This window comes from Strigops habroptila, chromosome 7 (assembly GCF_004027225.2).
Source record: "Strigops habroptila isolate Jane chromosome 7, bStrHab1.2.pri, whole genome shotgun sequence".
NCBI lineage: Eukaryota > Metazoa > Chordata > Aves > Psittaciformes > Psittacidae > Strigops > Strigops habroptila.
Window position 1 is genome coordinate 8,470,654 of NC_044283.2, and position 16,101 is coordinate 8,486,754.

The window sequence follows — 16,101 nt, forward strand, 5'->3', positions numbered from 1 at the left end:
CCGAGCGCTTGGCGGGAGAACCCAGCGGCCCGGCCGCCTCCTTCCCCCTCCCAGCGGAGCCCCGTTCATCATCCCCCCCGCAGCCCCGGGGGCCGGGTGCGGAGCGGAGCGGGCGGCGGGCGCGGCCCCCCGCGGCGGCGGCGGCGGGGCGGGGCGGGGCGGCGGGGCGGGCGGCCCGGCCCGGCGGGCGGAGACATCGCTGCCGCCCCGCTCCGCGCCCGCGCCGCGGCGAGCAGACGCAGGAGAGCCGCGGCGGCGGGCGGACGGGCGAGCGCTGGACGGGGCTGCTGCGGGCGGGCGCGCTCGCTCCCTCCATGCGCGGTGCGCGGCCAGCCGCGGGGCTTGCGCAGGTAGGCGCCCGCACTCAGCGCGTCCCCCCGCGCGTTTTTACTCCATCCACCACTTTTTCCCTCCCTTTTTACTACTATTTTTCTTTTTTACCCTTATTTTTCCTCCTACTCCGTGTCGGCACCAGGGGCGGGGCGGTTCGTCCTCCCCTCCCCTGAGCGCCTCTTTCCCTCTCCCGGCAGCGCGGCGGCGGAGCGGAGCGGTGAGCGGCGGCAGCATGCGGCCGCGGGATGTCTGAGGCGGGCGGTGCGCTGCCCCGGCGCCGTGCCGGAGGCATGCGGGCGGCCTGGGGCTCCGTCTGGTGCCTGTGCCTGGCGGCGGCCGTCGGAGGGATGCCGGCAGGGCGGCGGGGCGGCGGAGCGGCGGCGGAGAGGAGCGGCGGGCAGCCGGCAGGTAAGGCAGCCTGCGCGGCCGCGCACACGTGCTCCGCGCTGCGGATCGGGTCGGGAAGGGAGGATCGGCCGCGGCGGGGCTCGGTTTGGCGCTACGAGCCCGCCTCTCGGAGAGCGGAGCTGGCCGGGTACGGACTGCCGGAGCCGTCTTGGGAGCGGGAGTTCGGAACCCGGGAGGCTGCAGCCGGGCGGGCCGGGTGCTCCTCCTCTCTCCGCGTCTCGGGCAAGCCGCAGAGGCGCCCAGAAGGGAAGAACTGCTTTTAAGACTCTCCTTGAGTCCTCTCCCCGCCGTGGCAGTGCATGCAGCACCCCGGGTGGGACCAGTGGCTGCGGTTGGGGAAGGAAGGATGCCTCCGTAGCGCGCATCTTCAGCGCACATCAGAAGTGCTCGGGACTGTGTGTGCTCGGGTGGGAAAAGTGAGGAAGGGTCGTTTGTAGCTACGTTTTAGGAGCGAAACGAGTTGCGCCAGCTCCGGGCAGGCACACACTGGATCGCAGCTTAGGAACCGCGGCTGTGCTGAGCGGGGAACAGCGTTTCGGGGTAGCCAGCGAAGGTCCCCCCTCGAGTGGCAGCGCTGCGATTGGAAGTGAAAAAAAGTTGACACATTGGACAAAAGCTGTTTAGTTTGCTGTTGAGGTTTTCTTAATGATACACGGCGGGTTTGAAACGTGTCTCTGATACGCCTCAGCTGCTACCTGAGTCCCTGTTTATTTTTCAAAGCTCTTTAATGGAAGGGAGCCCCCTCGCAGCCCCCTGTTTCGGGGTTACATGTACCCGGCAGAAAGTTTCCATTGTTCAGGAAAGGGTTTGAAGCCTGTTTGCCAAAAAAGTGACAGGGGAATAAATGGGCTTCGTGGAGGTTGGGGGGTGGGGGCATTACTTTCATACCCCTTTTGGTTAAAGCTATAAATCACACCGGGGGTTGGTTTTGTTTTCAAGAAAGTCCTAATAAAACACCAGATTCTTAGTGTAACTCGTTTGGCTCATTTTTCACAGCCAAAAGAATTGATTTATGGGGCAACATCTCAGCGACTTGGTCAGAGCAGTTGAGGTCCGTGTGCAGGAGGAGGCAAGCAGCCTGGGCTCGTTGCAGGGGTGGGAAGCGGCAGAAGCAGAGTGTCCCCACTTCTTCCTGGTTTAGGCTTAAGTACGTACATATAGGCACTGGCACTTGGGGCAGGGTTGAACCCATGAGGTAGGGAGCAACCTCGGTGGTCCCCTGGGTTTCCACCCGCACCTTCAGCCTGTAGCTGGGGGCTGATGATGTGTTCAAGTGGTGCTAAACCCTCCTCGTGCTCTAAGACACCTTTGCAAGTTAAGGCTTTAGGGTGCTGTTGGAGTTGTAACAAGTGGCATACTCAGAGGTCACACTGAGGGAAACATCATCAGATGTATGTGAGCTCAGCGATGGGTTGGAATTTCTAGGGGCTCCGGTAGAAATCCTCAGGACAGGCTCTCCTACCACTCTGTCAGCCTTCTCCAAGGCAAAGTTGTCACTGTCAACCCCATCTGTGCTCCCTGGGAGCAGGATTCGGCTCTGTGTGGAGAGCTCCTGTTAACTCTAACATGGAACGAAGTCTCCAAGGGTCACTCCATCACTATGAACAGGCTGGGGGGTGCATAGAGATGCTGGTGGCTCTCCCACTACCACCAACCACGTGTGCTGCAGGGAAGCTTGAAGCCAGCACTGCTCGCCCAGCTCTGTGCCGAAGCCAGCAGCCCCGCAAGCACAGGGGCACCCGCTGCCCGTCCGACCTGGGGGGGGAAAGGTTGTGCAAAAGAAACTGTAAAGAATATAAACCTTCAGAGCCAAGTAAAAACACATTTTACTTTTTCAGTCTTTTTGAATTGAATGGTAAAAAGCAAATTCTTTCTCCTAGTCAAATGGGCCATGGGGTATTGGCTCATTACTGAAGGTTGTTGTTCGCTGGGCTTTGCATTTACAGTCTAAGGCCTTATTTTCCATAAAGGGGCTTGGAAGGATTTTTCCCCAGTGATCTAATTCTCCACACGGGGCTGTGAAGGCTATAACAGCTACTGCTTTGTGCCTATACTCAGCTACATAAAACACACATTGAAGGGAGGCATTCTGGAGGTATGTGTATGTTTGCTAATATGAATACTCGCTATTAGCGGAGGTGGAGGGGGTGCAGGTTTTAACATCTCCGCAGGGAGGTGTTCGGCTGTTGGCAGGAAGGAGGCAGATGGCGGGGCTGTTGCTGAATAGAAGCTAAACTAAAAACACCAGGGGCCTCATCTGGGCTGAGTTTCTCTTCTCTCCCTTTCTCGGGGCTGCTGCAGGAAGAACAATGTCAAATTTCCCCCCCACCCCCCTTTTTTCTTTTTTTTATGAATGAAAGTAGAGAGGCGAGGCAGGATTGAATGTGTATGTCATTCAGGGGCTATGACAGAGATGATTAGGGAGGTCAGTGAACTCCTTTGCAGCCTTGAGCATGCGGTCACTCTATTCAGCAGCCACAGAATAGACATCAATATAAAAAAGCCCGTCCAATTTGCATTAGTATTCAGATAAAGATATTACTTGGTACGATTTGTGAATGTCAAGTAACGCTGGTTGTTTTCTTAGAGAGCAGACCAACTGAAACAGGAGCATTTTGCTTTTAAAAACTTCTGATAAACCGGCATGTCTCCTGTGACTGGTTTGCATGTGTCTGTCTGCATATGGTATACGTGGAAAAAGGGAATTTCTGGGCTGCTTAGGATTTGTAGTGCACTAGTTAGCTGCTAAAGCTGCCTGTGTGCATTGAAAGAGTTGTATAGAGGACCGCTAACGTCTGAGCAGGTTTGTGCGGGAAGGGGAGAGCTCTCCCAATCTGTCAGGAGCAGGAACCGAAGTTCCCTTGTGCAGCACTGGAGTCAAACTGTCACTCACAGTTACTGCACAGGCAGTTTTCAAGCCAAAAGAACGGAAGAGGGGCTCTTTCAGGATTTTGTTTAAGTTGAATGGGAGGGCATGTACCAATTCCTATGACTTTTCTGCTTTGGAAGAACTGGTTGATGCACTTGAAGAACTTTGAATGCGCTGGTTGAGATGTTCGCTTCATGCAGCTGGTGGCAACCAGGCTCTCATAGCCTTTTGGCACGCACCCAGTAATGGGTCCAAGGTGTAGGGTACGGTGATCTGTGTCGCTTTGCTTTGTATGTTTGAGCATTTCAAAGTTCACCTTGAAATTATAAGGGTATTGCAGTGAGTCCCAAATGGCACCAGCCATTCCTGGAGCTGTCCTCCGGCTTTATGTGTTAAAACTGTCTGAAAAGAGTCTCTTTTATATTGATGGTGCTTCCTACCTTTGCCTGAGACCAGAAACACTTTAGATTCAGTGGGCAGCTATGAGTGATAACTGTTTTGAGATTAAAAGTTGATCTGTTTGTTCTCATTAACAGCTAAACATTGTCTTTAATGTTGAGATTAGCATGTTTTACCAAGTGATAAAACAAGAGGACACAACTAAAGGATGATAAAATATGGCTTATACAAAAATCTATCTCTTAACTAACAAATAGTGAACTACAAAGTCCATTCCAGTGCAGAGATGGACTCATTAAATATATTTGATACTAGCTGTATAATGTCAGGTCTTCTACACGTATTGACAAGGGTCACTCCAATTAAATCTGAGGGTTTCTTTTTTCTTTTAATTAAGACTTTATTAACAACCACCGAGTAGGGAACGTGATGAAAGTAAATCTGAAAATTGTGTAGTGAAGTGTTGATTTGCTAATTAAATCATGCAATTAAAGTAAGCCACTCTGACCAGCATGGTGACTTTTATGACTCCCTCCAACAAATCTTCAGTGCTATTTGGGAAAGTATACCTGTCCCAAAGCCTGCCTGAGTTTGAGTTTTGAAGTTGGGCAAACGCTAAAGAGGTCTTGATGGCTGCATCCCTGCTGCATCCGGACTGTTTCCGTCGAGTGAGACATATTCTGCTGCCTGGACAAAGCTGAAATCTTGCATGAAGCTGGAGGAGGACTTTCCCCCCACCTCTATAAGGCTGGGAAACAAAATATTTCTTCTTAAAATATAGTCAATAAAAGTGAACTTTGACACCCAACTATATGCTTAGAAAGCTGTCCTCCCTGAAAATCTACCGCGTACATCTGCTGTTTCACTTGGAGACTCTAAAAGACAGGGAATCAGCCCAGTTTCTGAGCAGTTAATAAAACTCCAGTTTACAAAAGCGTTTGACCAAGCCATTTCTGACAGTGATCTGAGAGCTGTCTGTGACTGAAGGCATTAGTTGAACTTCAATTTCAGCTAAGGTTTTAGGGCATGGCCTGCTGCTGGGTTTTTCTGGCTGGTCCTTGAAGCATATAGGGTCCAGCGCTGGAGCCTGGGCATGAGCCCGCATACTTCAGAATAGGTGGAGAAGTGGCTGTGTGGTTCTCATGGAATCAACTAGGTTGGAAAAGACCTTTAAGATCATCAAGTCCAACCATACTCCAGTTTAGCTTTTGGCAATTTTTAGTATATGTGGGGTAGACCAAGCACGAATATTGCAAATTCAGATATTTCTACTAAAAATAGAAGTGAAATTCACTCCCCAATTTGGCGAGTTTCTCCGAGCTAGGCTGAACCTCATACACAATCAATTAAAACAACTTTATTCTGTTCTCTGTTTGAGTAGACTTTTTTTTCCTAGTGTGTTACATGTTTGTAACTTTTCCTATGTCTTGGGAGCTTGTTTGGCTCTCCATACCTGTTCCTTTTTTTTTTCTGACCCCTCAAAACCCAAATACAAAACCCAGCTTGAAATTGCCTGCTGACTCGGCACCCTCCAAGCCATTTGATAGCATGGTTTGATGTTTCAGTGTTTGCCATTTCATCTCTTTTAATACTGGTTAGTTAATAAACGTTATTCTCCTCCATGTACTAGGCTGGATGCCAGAGAGGATGGTGGCTTGGTAAAAATTTGCCTTACATCTTTTTATTGCAGCAAATGGGACTGTGGTTCAGCAAAGCCTTTCACAGTATGTGGAAGTAGGCAATCCCTGCTGTTAGGGGGAGTAAATCTGATAGCATCCCCTGTGCAAACACTGGGCTAAAGCCATGTCTGAAGACACGTACGATACCGAAAGCACCTTAAAATACCTTGTTACACCCTGACTTTTTTTTCTTGGCCTCCTACAGAGCTTATCAGTTTACTGTTTGCTGCTCTTTTGGCTGTTTATCTGGGGATCTTGTAAAAAAATATGTACTTTTTCTCTAAAGCAGAGCTGACTGTCCCGGTGCCCCCTTTCTGATACACTCACAGCTCAGGTTGCCAAGTGCCGCAGATATGATTTAAAGCCCTGAATGTGTGAAGAAGGGCTTTTATTCCTGCGGTGAATGCGGTGTGCTTACCCCTAAAGTATCTGCTCCTTGGCTTGAATGACCAGGAAGTTTCTGTAATATCAAAAGCAAACAAGAACTGTGAGATACGAGCTGAGTAAAACCTTTGGTAAACTTTGTAGTTAAAATGTGAAAGGTAATCACACGTAAACCTGCCCTATTATTCTGATAGGCTCTCTGGGGGGTTGTCGCATTCAGGTGGGTAGGGACTAGCCAGGAAGTTAACTTTTTATTTATATTTTTCCTGTGACAGGTTATGCAGCATAGCAAAGCTTTTTATTTTATGAAGAATATAGCAGCACAGTCAAGCAAGAAAGCCTTTCTTCAGTAACTGCTTCAGTTTCAGATGTACTCATCTAAAAAAGGTGTGGTATTTATTGCAGAGGGGGTGGTAGGTCTCGTGTGCTGGCCTTGCTTTCTCAAATCTAGAAAGCAGGGGAAGATAAAGAGTTAGTTAAATAAAGAGGTTATATTAAAACTTGGAAGGAGATTTCTTTATCACGCAGAACTGTATGCAAAACAATTACCATGTGCTTACACGCTTAGCATCTGTGAGATTTTGGGGCTGTGCCATTTCTGCAGGTTGCGAGGGGTTAAGAGTGTTAATGACTCAGAAGTGAGAAGGGTTCCAAGTTTTCGGGTGAGGAAAGGACGAAGTCTAGGATGACTCTCTCCAAGCAAGGGAAGTTCTGCAGGCTGCGCTGTGTGCTGAAGGCACTCTTCCCTGGGAAGGCCACAGCATGGGGACCTCGGTGTCGGTGTTTGCACCCAGGGATTGTACTGTGCATTATTGAACTACCTGCAAATGTCAAGCTGACACATGGCAGCATGTTGGTTTGGATTTTCTTTCCCTTTTTCCTTTTTACCCAAGGAGCCAAGCCTCCTACATCCCTTAGCTTAAGTATAAGGTATTTAAGGAAAGGAAGTAACAGGCGATCGTGGTACACCATGGCATGCCAGAGACCTGCAAGGCTGACTTCCCAACTCCTGCTGTTTGATAACTGATGGAAGTATTTGTCAGCTTATTTTCATTTAATGTAGAAAGTAGTGTGTTTTATACTTCTGTCTTTATTGCACCAGAGTACCTTGTGCTGTTCACAAGGAATCTCATTAAAGTATTTCAGCTGATGTAGTTAAATCAGTAAAGCTTTGAAGACCAGATCACTGCTAGGTGATCTCCTGGCCCTTGTGGAGATGGGGTGCAGATGTGGTCCCCATAGCAGGACACATATCCTGGAGCTGTCTGGTGCCTTGTGTTGCTGGTGGTGGCTCTGCAGAGGGACTGGTGGGGTTTCATTGTGGTGTAGTGCAGAGGAGATCATATGAAGTCCTGAGGGTGTTTCTGCTCAGGGCTCCACAGGGTACCGCAGGGTAACTGCATCACCCTGGACTGACGACTCATCTCCTCTTTCTCCCCCTGGGGAAGGCAAAATAAGCCTATATGAAGGCTTTTCTTCTGAGGAAAAGTGAGCTATGGGAGAAGTTCCTGGATCCAAATGATGAGACCAGCTTTTATCAACCTTACACTTTCCCTGTCAAAAAACCTGAAAAGCTCCCAAGAACTGGATTTTTAATTTTACTTTGATGCTTGGCAGAGCTTGTAAAGATCCTTCATGGCAAGTTTGGCCATGGGTTGTTGCTTTGTTTAGGGGTTTTACCATTCTCTGCTGCTTGTAGTCCTGTAAAAATAATAATGAGGTCCTGATCTTGCGCCTATTGAATCCAAAGCAAAAAGCCCCCATTGATTTCCAAGGGAGCAGGCTGAAGCCCTTCACAGATCGTGGTGGGAGCAGCTATTTAGCATAAGCAGGGATTGTTTGGGAAGTTTTCTAATGACCCAAACATTTTAACAAGCAGAGGAAACTCAGCGAGTAAAAGGGCTCCCCGCTTTGGGGGTGGGGAGATGCCTGGTGCTGCTTCATGGGGGCAATCCCTGGAGCCGGCTCTCTGTGACCTCCCGTTCCTCTCACCCTGCTGTAACGCAAACCTTCACTTCCCATCTTGGTTTTTATAACTCCAGCTTTGGTGCAAATCGATGGTAGCATCACAGCCCAAAATGTGATGGTAACGACCTGAGGCGATGGTGATGGCCATCGCCCGGGCCCCCCCTGTCACTCTGGCGCAAGTCCTGCGTGGAGCCAAGCCGCAGTGCCGGCCGCCATCCGCTCATGCCCCATCCTTATTGCCATTGTATCAGTGTCGGCCGGCATTAGCCCCCAGTGCTGTGATCTGTGGGCCGCACAATGCGCCGGGGAAAGTGTTAATAATCCCCCGCAGGGGTCTGCAGCGAGCCGGGACCGAGCCGGCATTCAGTGCTCCAAGACCCTTGCACCGGGATAGGAGCCGGTGAGGAGCTTTCCCGGCACTTTATGAGCTGTCAGAGCAGGGAAAAAAGAGTTTTCTCAGAGGATTTGAGGTTTGGTTTTTTCATATCCCCCCCCGCTTTCATGTGCAAGACTCAAGCGGAAGAAATTCCCTCCCAGCAAAATACTTGAGCAGCTTGTTTGGAGCCTGTAGGTCTTGAACTAACTGATGATTTGATCTTCGTTTAAGTTTTTATAACTTGTCTATATAAATTCCCCCAGGCAAGAGTTTTGTTTCTAGCCGGTAGCATGATCTGTGCAAATTGAGCATGTTGATTCCCCGAGATGTGCTTTGGGAGATGGGGGGTATCAGAGCTAAAAGTGAAGGGGAAAAACCAGTTGCAATGGGAAGATTATGAGTGTGCCCTGACAACTAGCATGTGCAACCAAAGATAAATCCTCTGTGAGCCTGTCTTTAATTAAAAGAATGACTGGAATTAGGCATAGAACCGTCTCTCCTGATCTGTATCATGTGTATCTGTACGAATAAAGCATTTTTGGGGAGGGAGAAGAGAAAAACACCAGATTTTAATCTTCCTTTGGTAGCCGATACATCTGCCTTTCGAAAGGGCATATTTCTCCCTGTCTTAGAGTACCCAGGCTTGTTGACAGTAAACAACTGTCACTTGGCAGTTTATGAAAGAAGAATGTTTGAGAAAACATGTCCAGTTTAAATAGTTATGTTAATAGGCTGGGGGTTCAAGTGGGGGGGCTGGTAAACGGAGGTGCATAAATTAGCTGGTATTTACTGCATAAGAGATGAGCTATGAGTTAATGCAGCGGGGAAAAAAGAAGGAGAAAGAAAAACCGCATGAATTTTTACAGCCGGTGTGTTATGCATGGTTTCTGTGAAAACATTATTATTTTATTCCAGGGAAAACTCAGAAAGCCTCTTTTTTTGCTGTGTGTGGTGGATTGGGCCCTGGGAGGCCCCTGGGTGGGATGAGCCGCAGGGCTGGGAGCCCAGCACTCCCACTGACCGGCCCTAATGCTGCTTCACGCTCCACGGGCAGCACTTAGACCTTGCAGCAGCCCTGATGTGTCCTTAGCCTTTGCTTCGCAGGGGTGATGGGAGGAGGAGGCTGCAGGAAAAGTCTGCCCTTCCAATTTGCGAATTGATTAATTACAGAAAGGAAGGAAAAAACAGCAGTAAGGAGCAGCAGATGGTGTCCTCTCTGCATCCCTGCTTGAAGTTGCTACAAATCCATCACCCACCTTCTTCGGAGTTAAAACACTCGTGAACGTAGTGAGTGATGAGTGAGCGCAAAGCGTTGGTTCCAGCTCGGCATCAGTGTCAGAAGCATAATGAGTGAGGGCCTGGTGTCAGGCACTTGAGATCTGTAATTAAGCATAAAAAATAAGTTTCAGGCTTTCCAGTCTCCTGATTTCCCTGGCTTGAAAACAAGGGTATGAGCGGCTATTGGGGGATGCTGACGTTAGTCTTGAAGATACTGGGTAAAGCCACCCCAGCTCCCCTCCTATCTGGGTTACAATATAAATACAATAAATACTGTGACATTTAAGTAAATACAGTGTTACAGATGCTCAACTTTTCTGTCAGCCTTGGGTGTCTTGGAGGGGGCACCTCGACAGCAATACCTTCTCTTTCCTTCAGTCCAGGTGGAGTAGAGAGAGCTGCAGGAGCAAATGGGAACTTCCAGAGTATGGACGAATGGGTCACAATTTTCTTTTGGCCAGTGGTTCAATTACTCTTGCTGGTATTTGGACAAGGAGGCAAAGGAAACCCAAACCTGAAGCCTCCTGCCACAGAAATGCTTTGCAATCTGCCCAGACAAAAAGGAAAATAACTCCTAGAAAGTGTTTATGAGTTGTACTGGGATTCTGACCTATGTTGTTCTTTAGTGAAGGAATGAGATTTCTGCCTCATTTTCATGTGTAGGCTGTTGGCGTCAGGGGATTTGGGAGGAAAAGTCTTCATGAAGGGATGAGAACAACACAGAAGTAGATAGCAGGGGTTCTCCTATGCCTCATCTCCCTTGGTGCGGGGACAAAAAGGGGCAGGTTTGTACCTTCCACTCTGGTTTCGACAATGGTTCACTGCCGAGAAACCGAGCTGTTTGCCTGGGTCTGGTGACCACATAATGTAAATCCTTCCTGCGAGGAGCTTTCAACAACCCAAACAACGTCATCTTGTGGGTGGAATGTGTTAGTCCTGGCAAAAAAAGGCCTGAAACCTCCTCAGGTGCTTTCAAAATAAGTGTAAATGTTTGAAGTGGAGGTTTTCTCCCCCACTGCCCCCCTCCTCCCAGTGCATAGCAAATGAAGTGCAGACAAACAGTGCAGTCTTTGCGGGAATATCTTCACCCGGTGCTTGATCCTGGCCATTCTGAGGATGAGAAAAAGCAGTTAGGGGAGCAACATGTAGTATCCTCGGGCAGGGAGGAAGAGGAGATGGCCCTGAATTAGCCACCCGCGCTCCAAAAGGGAGTGAAGGGGCTGGAATGCTGTGGGCAGGTCTTGCTCCATTTGTGGGTATATGCATCAACGGGAATAGATAGGTACAAATACGTGGAGAGGTTGTCCAACTTCGTCTCTTCACCAGTGGTACAAGCTGGTGGTTCAGCCACCCATCCCACCCAAGTGAGCAGGGCAGGAGCTTACCTCGGTGCCTGACTTTAAGGCAAATCCAGCCCTTGAGTTGCTGCTGGGCTCAGTTTTTATCATCCATATTTTGTATCTGCCATAGATAAGTGGCTGTTTTATTCTCCCTTGGCTTGCTTGTTTCAATGACTATCCCTGCTGTCGCAACAGCATCCATCTCAGACACTTGGGTGATTGTTCTCGGAGAGAAGGAGTTTTAAAAAGTATTCGTGGTGGGGTAAGGAAGGGAAAAGCTGGGAATATCAGGCTGCAGAGGATAGGGCAGGCATACAAAAGTGCCTGTGGAAGGTCTCTGGCTGGTTCAGGTAGGACCAGCCGTGTCTTGCTGCAGGACGCTGGAAAGGGCCCTCTGTAGAGGGTCTACATTTCCTTACAGCAGCATTAAAACAAGCTGCGTATAGGGGCATCTAACCTGCTTCTGGCAATACTGGATCCTAACATAGTACAGTTTGTAGAAGATGATTATTTGGGGGACATTAAAACTGCTTGAAGGCAGCGGGAACCGAGGCATGCATGACTTCCTTGAACTCTCTCTTAATTTATTACGCACAGTCCAAAACCCACCGTAATAGATACGGTTGCAGGAGACCATTAAAAGGTCCGTTCTGGTGAACCTGATGCCCTGCTGTTGCTGCTGGAAATGATAAACCACCGCGTTTGGGTCAGATGGTATGTGATGCCCTGTGTGTGTGTGCGTATGCATGGAAGCCGGTAAGTCCTGCTAATTTAGGGATTGTTTTCCAAGTCTGTTTTCTATAACTCAGTAGACTTAATACAAATAAAGAACTGACCAAGTTTCCTGTGAGAAGCGCAGAACAAACGCTAAGCGTGGGATTTGAATGCAGAAAGGTGAAAACACAAATGTATACAGAAAGAGCAAGTCAAACAAGCTGAAAAAATATTGTAAGGTTGATTTAACAGAGCAGTGAACTCAAAGCTGTCTAATCCCTTTAGCAGCCTTATTTAAAGAGGAGAAATAAAGGAATTTTCAACATCTACTTTTCTTTCACTATCTCTCCCGACTCCTAATAATAATACTGAAGGATAAGAATTGAGTTTAACACAAGGACTAAGTGTTGCAGATTCAATTAGATGTGCTTTCTACATAACAAAATCCATTTGTCATTTGTGACTTTAGATTAAAGTGGATCAGACTTCCCAAAAGAAGATTACTGTTAAACTTCTCCCAACTTGGGAACCTGGCACCTAAATCTTGCTTGAGGCACTGAAATAACAGGCTTGGTTTTGAAAGATGCTGAGCCAGGTCAGGCTCTGCATTTAAATTGCTTCAGCACTCTCAAAATCCGGCTACTCATTTTGATGCCTAGATATGGATTTCTGGGCTTAATCACCAACCTTTGCATTTCGAATGTTTGACCTTTGTTTTCTTTACTAAGTATGCAGACAGAGTGGCCCCCAAATTGTTTTGTTTTTCCTTTTACACAGCTGGAAAGGGCTAGCAGAGAAGACTTGGAAGTTCTGCGTCTTATTACTGAGAAATGGGTGTCTTTGAAAAATACCATTTTATGTTACTCAAGGGAAACTTGCAAAAAGGGGAATATTTACTTATTTTGATTCACGTGAACATGATCCGCCATATATCTAAAATCCACAATCAGTTGGAAGAAAACCCACCCAAACTACTCTAAACCTTTGCCCTCTCTTAATCCGTGTACAAGAGGGTGGGATTTTTTTTAGGTGTGCTTCCCCCTCCTGAAATAGAGGCAATTGATAGGCTCATAAACAAATACCAAACAGTAAGTCCTAATCTCCATATAGAGGAGCCTGACCCTTTTTATGGCGAGAGAGGGGAGAGGGAGGAAACGGGGCCAGGAGTTTGAGGTTTAATGCTTATTAAAGTTTTAGTGGGTGGGAAAATGCAATCAATAAATTTTGTTTAATGCCTCGACACTGGTGTTAGTTTTCACGAGCTGCATTGGAGGGTAGTTTTCATTTTGAAACTAGGACACTCGTAGTTGGAATGACAATTAATGTGAAGTGAATATGGTCCCAGTTGGAAGCCGATTTTGTGAATAGCATGAAAACTCCCCCTACCTCCCCGCCTTGGCTCCGGAGTGGGGTAGCTTCCGTTTTTAATTAGCAAACCAGGCAAAATTTAGCTCATTGTGTCTTTCTGCTCCTTTGGCCCAGTGGATAACTTGGATTTCTCCATCTTGCTGTCATGAGGCTGTTCTTTTCATTTTTCCCCTTCAGTTTTGGTGCAGGGAGGAAGGGGGGGGGGCTTCAGGATACTTAGGATTAAAGTCATTGTTCAGGGGTATTTGCAGCCAGCTGCCTGCATTAAATGAAGATTAGAGGAGCACACATTAAAAGTGCAAGGGAAATGCAGAGGAGCTGGGATTTGGGAGCTGCATAGCTGTGAACCGAAGGGGAAAGGTTGGGGCTTTATGGCAGATTTCTTCTGATGCCATGTGATCTCAAAGCCCACTTCAGAAACACATCACAAGCACCAGAAAAGCATCACAACTAACTGCCAGTGCCAGGCCTGCCTGGGAATTGTGAAGGGAGACCTTTGTAAAGGTCTTCACATCCCTTAAAAAGTTCCTCTGGTGTAAACCTAAACTTATGGGCCTTATGTATTGCTTAAAAATTTCTGCAAGAGCACTTAAGAGGTGGTGATCATTTTGCTATAATTCACTAAATAGCTGAAAACCCACCCTGGAGGTCAAAACCCCAGAAGTAATGAATTTTTGAAGGATTTTAGGAAAGAAATGAGGGTGTAGAGGAAAAGCCCAGAAAAAATAAATTACTCAGCAGTATGTGCGTATTCTTTTAAGTATTTGCTAGGAAGTTTAAAAGAATTTCCAAAGATTCTGTTTCTTTATGCTTTGTGGAGCACTCATTTGTATAATCTCTCATTCTTGGTGTAAATTGCTTAGTACATGTCACCTACAAAACCTTGCTGAATAACCTGATCCGATGAAGCAGGAGGGATGGCATGGTGCACTGATGCTGAAGAGCATAGGTTTGGTCACAGGACCCAATCCTGCTCCAGTGGAGGCTGGGAGCAAGCTTTGCTCAGTCGGTTGGAGTACTGGGAAGCCTCAGTCTGTGCCTCAGTTACCATAGCTGCCTCCACTGGTTGTGGAAAGAGGTTGTTGCAGCTGCTTGTTTGCTAGAACAGAAAGATTTTTTGGACATCCTCAGGCATGAGGAGCAGGAATGTAAAACATCAGCCACTTTGGGGTGGGATCTTTGTGTTGAGATCAAGCCAGGAATGCCCCTGCTGAGTTGTGCAAAAGCTGGGGCCAAGTTGGCCACTGTTCTTCAGAGGCAGACACCAAAAGGATGGTGACCCATCTGCAGTGTCTTGTGCTCCACCTAGGTTCAGCCCAATGGGTGTCCTGTCACTCTGCCTTGGGTAGGGAGCGGTCTGGGTTGACCACGTTTGGCCACTGTGGTTGGGTGAGGAGGGCTGTGTGACGTGGGCAAACTGGCTGCAAGGATGCACTCTCCCATGTGGCAGGCTGGGACTGGTGTCATCCCCACTGCGAGCATGGGCTGCTGAGATGTGATACAGCTCATTGCTACCCTCCTCTTGAATAGAGCACAGAGGCTTCGGCACAGGGGAGAGCAGGAACCATCTGCGTAGGCATCCTTGAGGTGGTTCAGCATGAGCCAGGAAGACATGTAGAGCAGCACAGCCTGGAGACCTCAGCATCCCCATGCTGCTCTGCTCCACTGCTCCCTGTCTTTAGGGACCATTGATGAAGTGGAGGACATTTCATATCAGTTCTTCTATGTCTGTTAAAGGAATGCAGAGCTGTGAGATAGGTAGATAGATACGGGTGGTGGTTGCCTTCCCTCTGTGGTGTTTTGAGTGGTGAACCAAGGAAGATATTTGATTGCATAGTCTTGCCTGATTATAAGAACTCCCCATCACTGTCTGTTCCTTTAAGCCAGCAAAGCCCCAGCCAAAGGGTGTCCCTGGGACAGGCTCTGGGCTCTCAGCAGCAACCAAAGCTTTGTGTCTCTTGGGTTTTACATTCCCATTTTTGTTGGGTGTAGCCAGGAGACCTCTTTGATTCGTTCTCTGTTGTGTTTCCTTTCCCTCCTTAGGGCTTTCCAAGTGCCACAGGGAAATCCTCCTGGCCATAGTGGTTTTGTAACTGTTTTAGCTTTGTGACGATTTATTTCTTCTTCTAACTCTCAGCATCTGAATTGGGTGATCTGAGAAAACAGTCCATTAAAAGGAGGATACTGTAGAGTCCTGATGAATCCTGTTTTCTACTTGGCCGGTGGAACAGAAAGCTAATTGCCAGTAGTAAATCCATTCAAAGGAGGGCTGGAGGGAGGGAGAAAAGCTAATATTCCTCCTTGAATGCCATTTAATCTCTGAAACCTTTCATGCAGATGTAAATTAGGATTTGCACAACAGAGTCAACAGTTGCTCTGTAGATAAGGCAGATTTGCAACATCTGCTTTTTCCATTCTAGAAGCATTTCCAAAGTCGCAGTCGGGGATAGCCAAGCTAAACACTAGAGACTTTTTTTCCTCTCCTTTCCATAATCTCTTGTTTATGAAGCAAGCTGCATATGATAGAACTAAACCTGGTTATTGTTCTGCTAATTCTTTAGGAAAGAAGTTTGCTTTCCTCCTAACACAGATCTAAAATAAAAACCCCGCTGGGTGGTAATAGAGTGCAGAACATTTGTTACCTCTTTGGAACCAACGTTGTCTGGTAACAATTGCATAGGCCACTGCAGTGGTAATAAACAGTTTACCTTGCATTATTATTAGGAAAGCTATTTTAAGTTTTTCAGGAGAACTACCCCTCCTCTGCCAAGCAAACACATGCAACTGGTGAAAGATAAAGTGGCACCTTCAAATGATGGAGGCAAACCCTTATCAGGTGTGATTTCCTAAAGTTACATTTCTTGATCATGGTTTAGGCTTTTACAAAGCAACCAGATCTTTTATTTTTCCTGAAGTATGAGCCCCATTGAGCAGGGTTTAGTGGTGGAATTGGCAGTCCTGGGGTAGCGATTGGACGTGATGATC

The 16,101-nt window shown here is 47.7% G+C and overlaps 1 protein-coding gene across 3 annotated transcripts in view; it reads left to right on the forward strand.

Annotated features, from left to right (window-relative positions):
• The first annotated feature begins 225 nt into the window (after window positions 1–225).
• FGFR3 (fibroblast growth factor receptor 3) overlaps window positions 226–16,101 on the forward strand; it is a 56,938-nt gene continuing 41,062 nt past the window's right edge. For all 3 annotated transcript variants that reach the window (XM_030492189.1, XM_030492190.2, XM_030492191.1), the window contains exons 1-2: window positions 226–350; window positions 531–741. In XM_030492189.1, coding sequence (XP_030348049.1) covers window positions 579–741 — 163 coding nt within the window. In that variant the 5' untranslated portion in view covers window positions 226–350; window positions 531–578. The remainder of the gene's footprint in view (window positions 351–530; window positions 742–16,101) is intronic.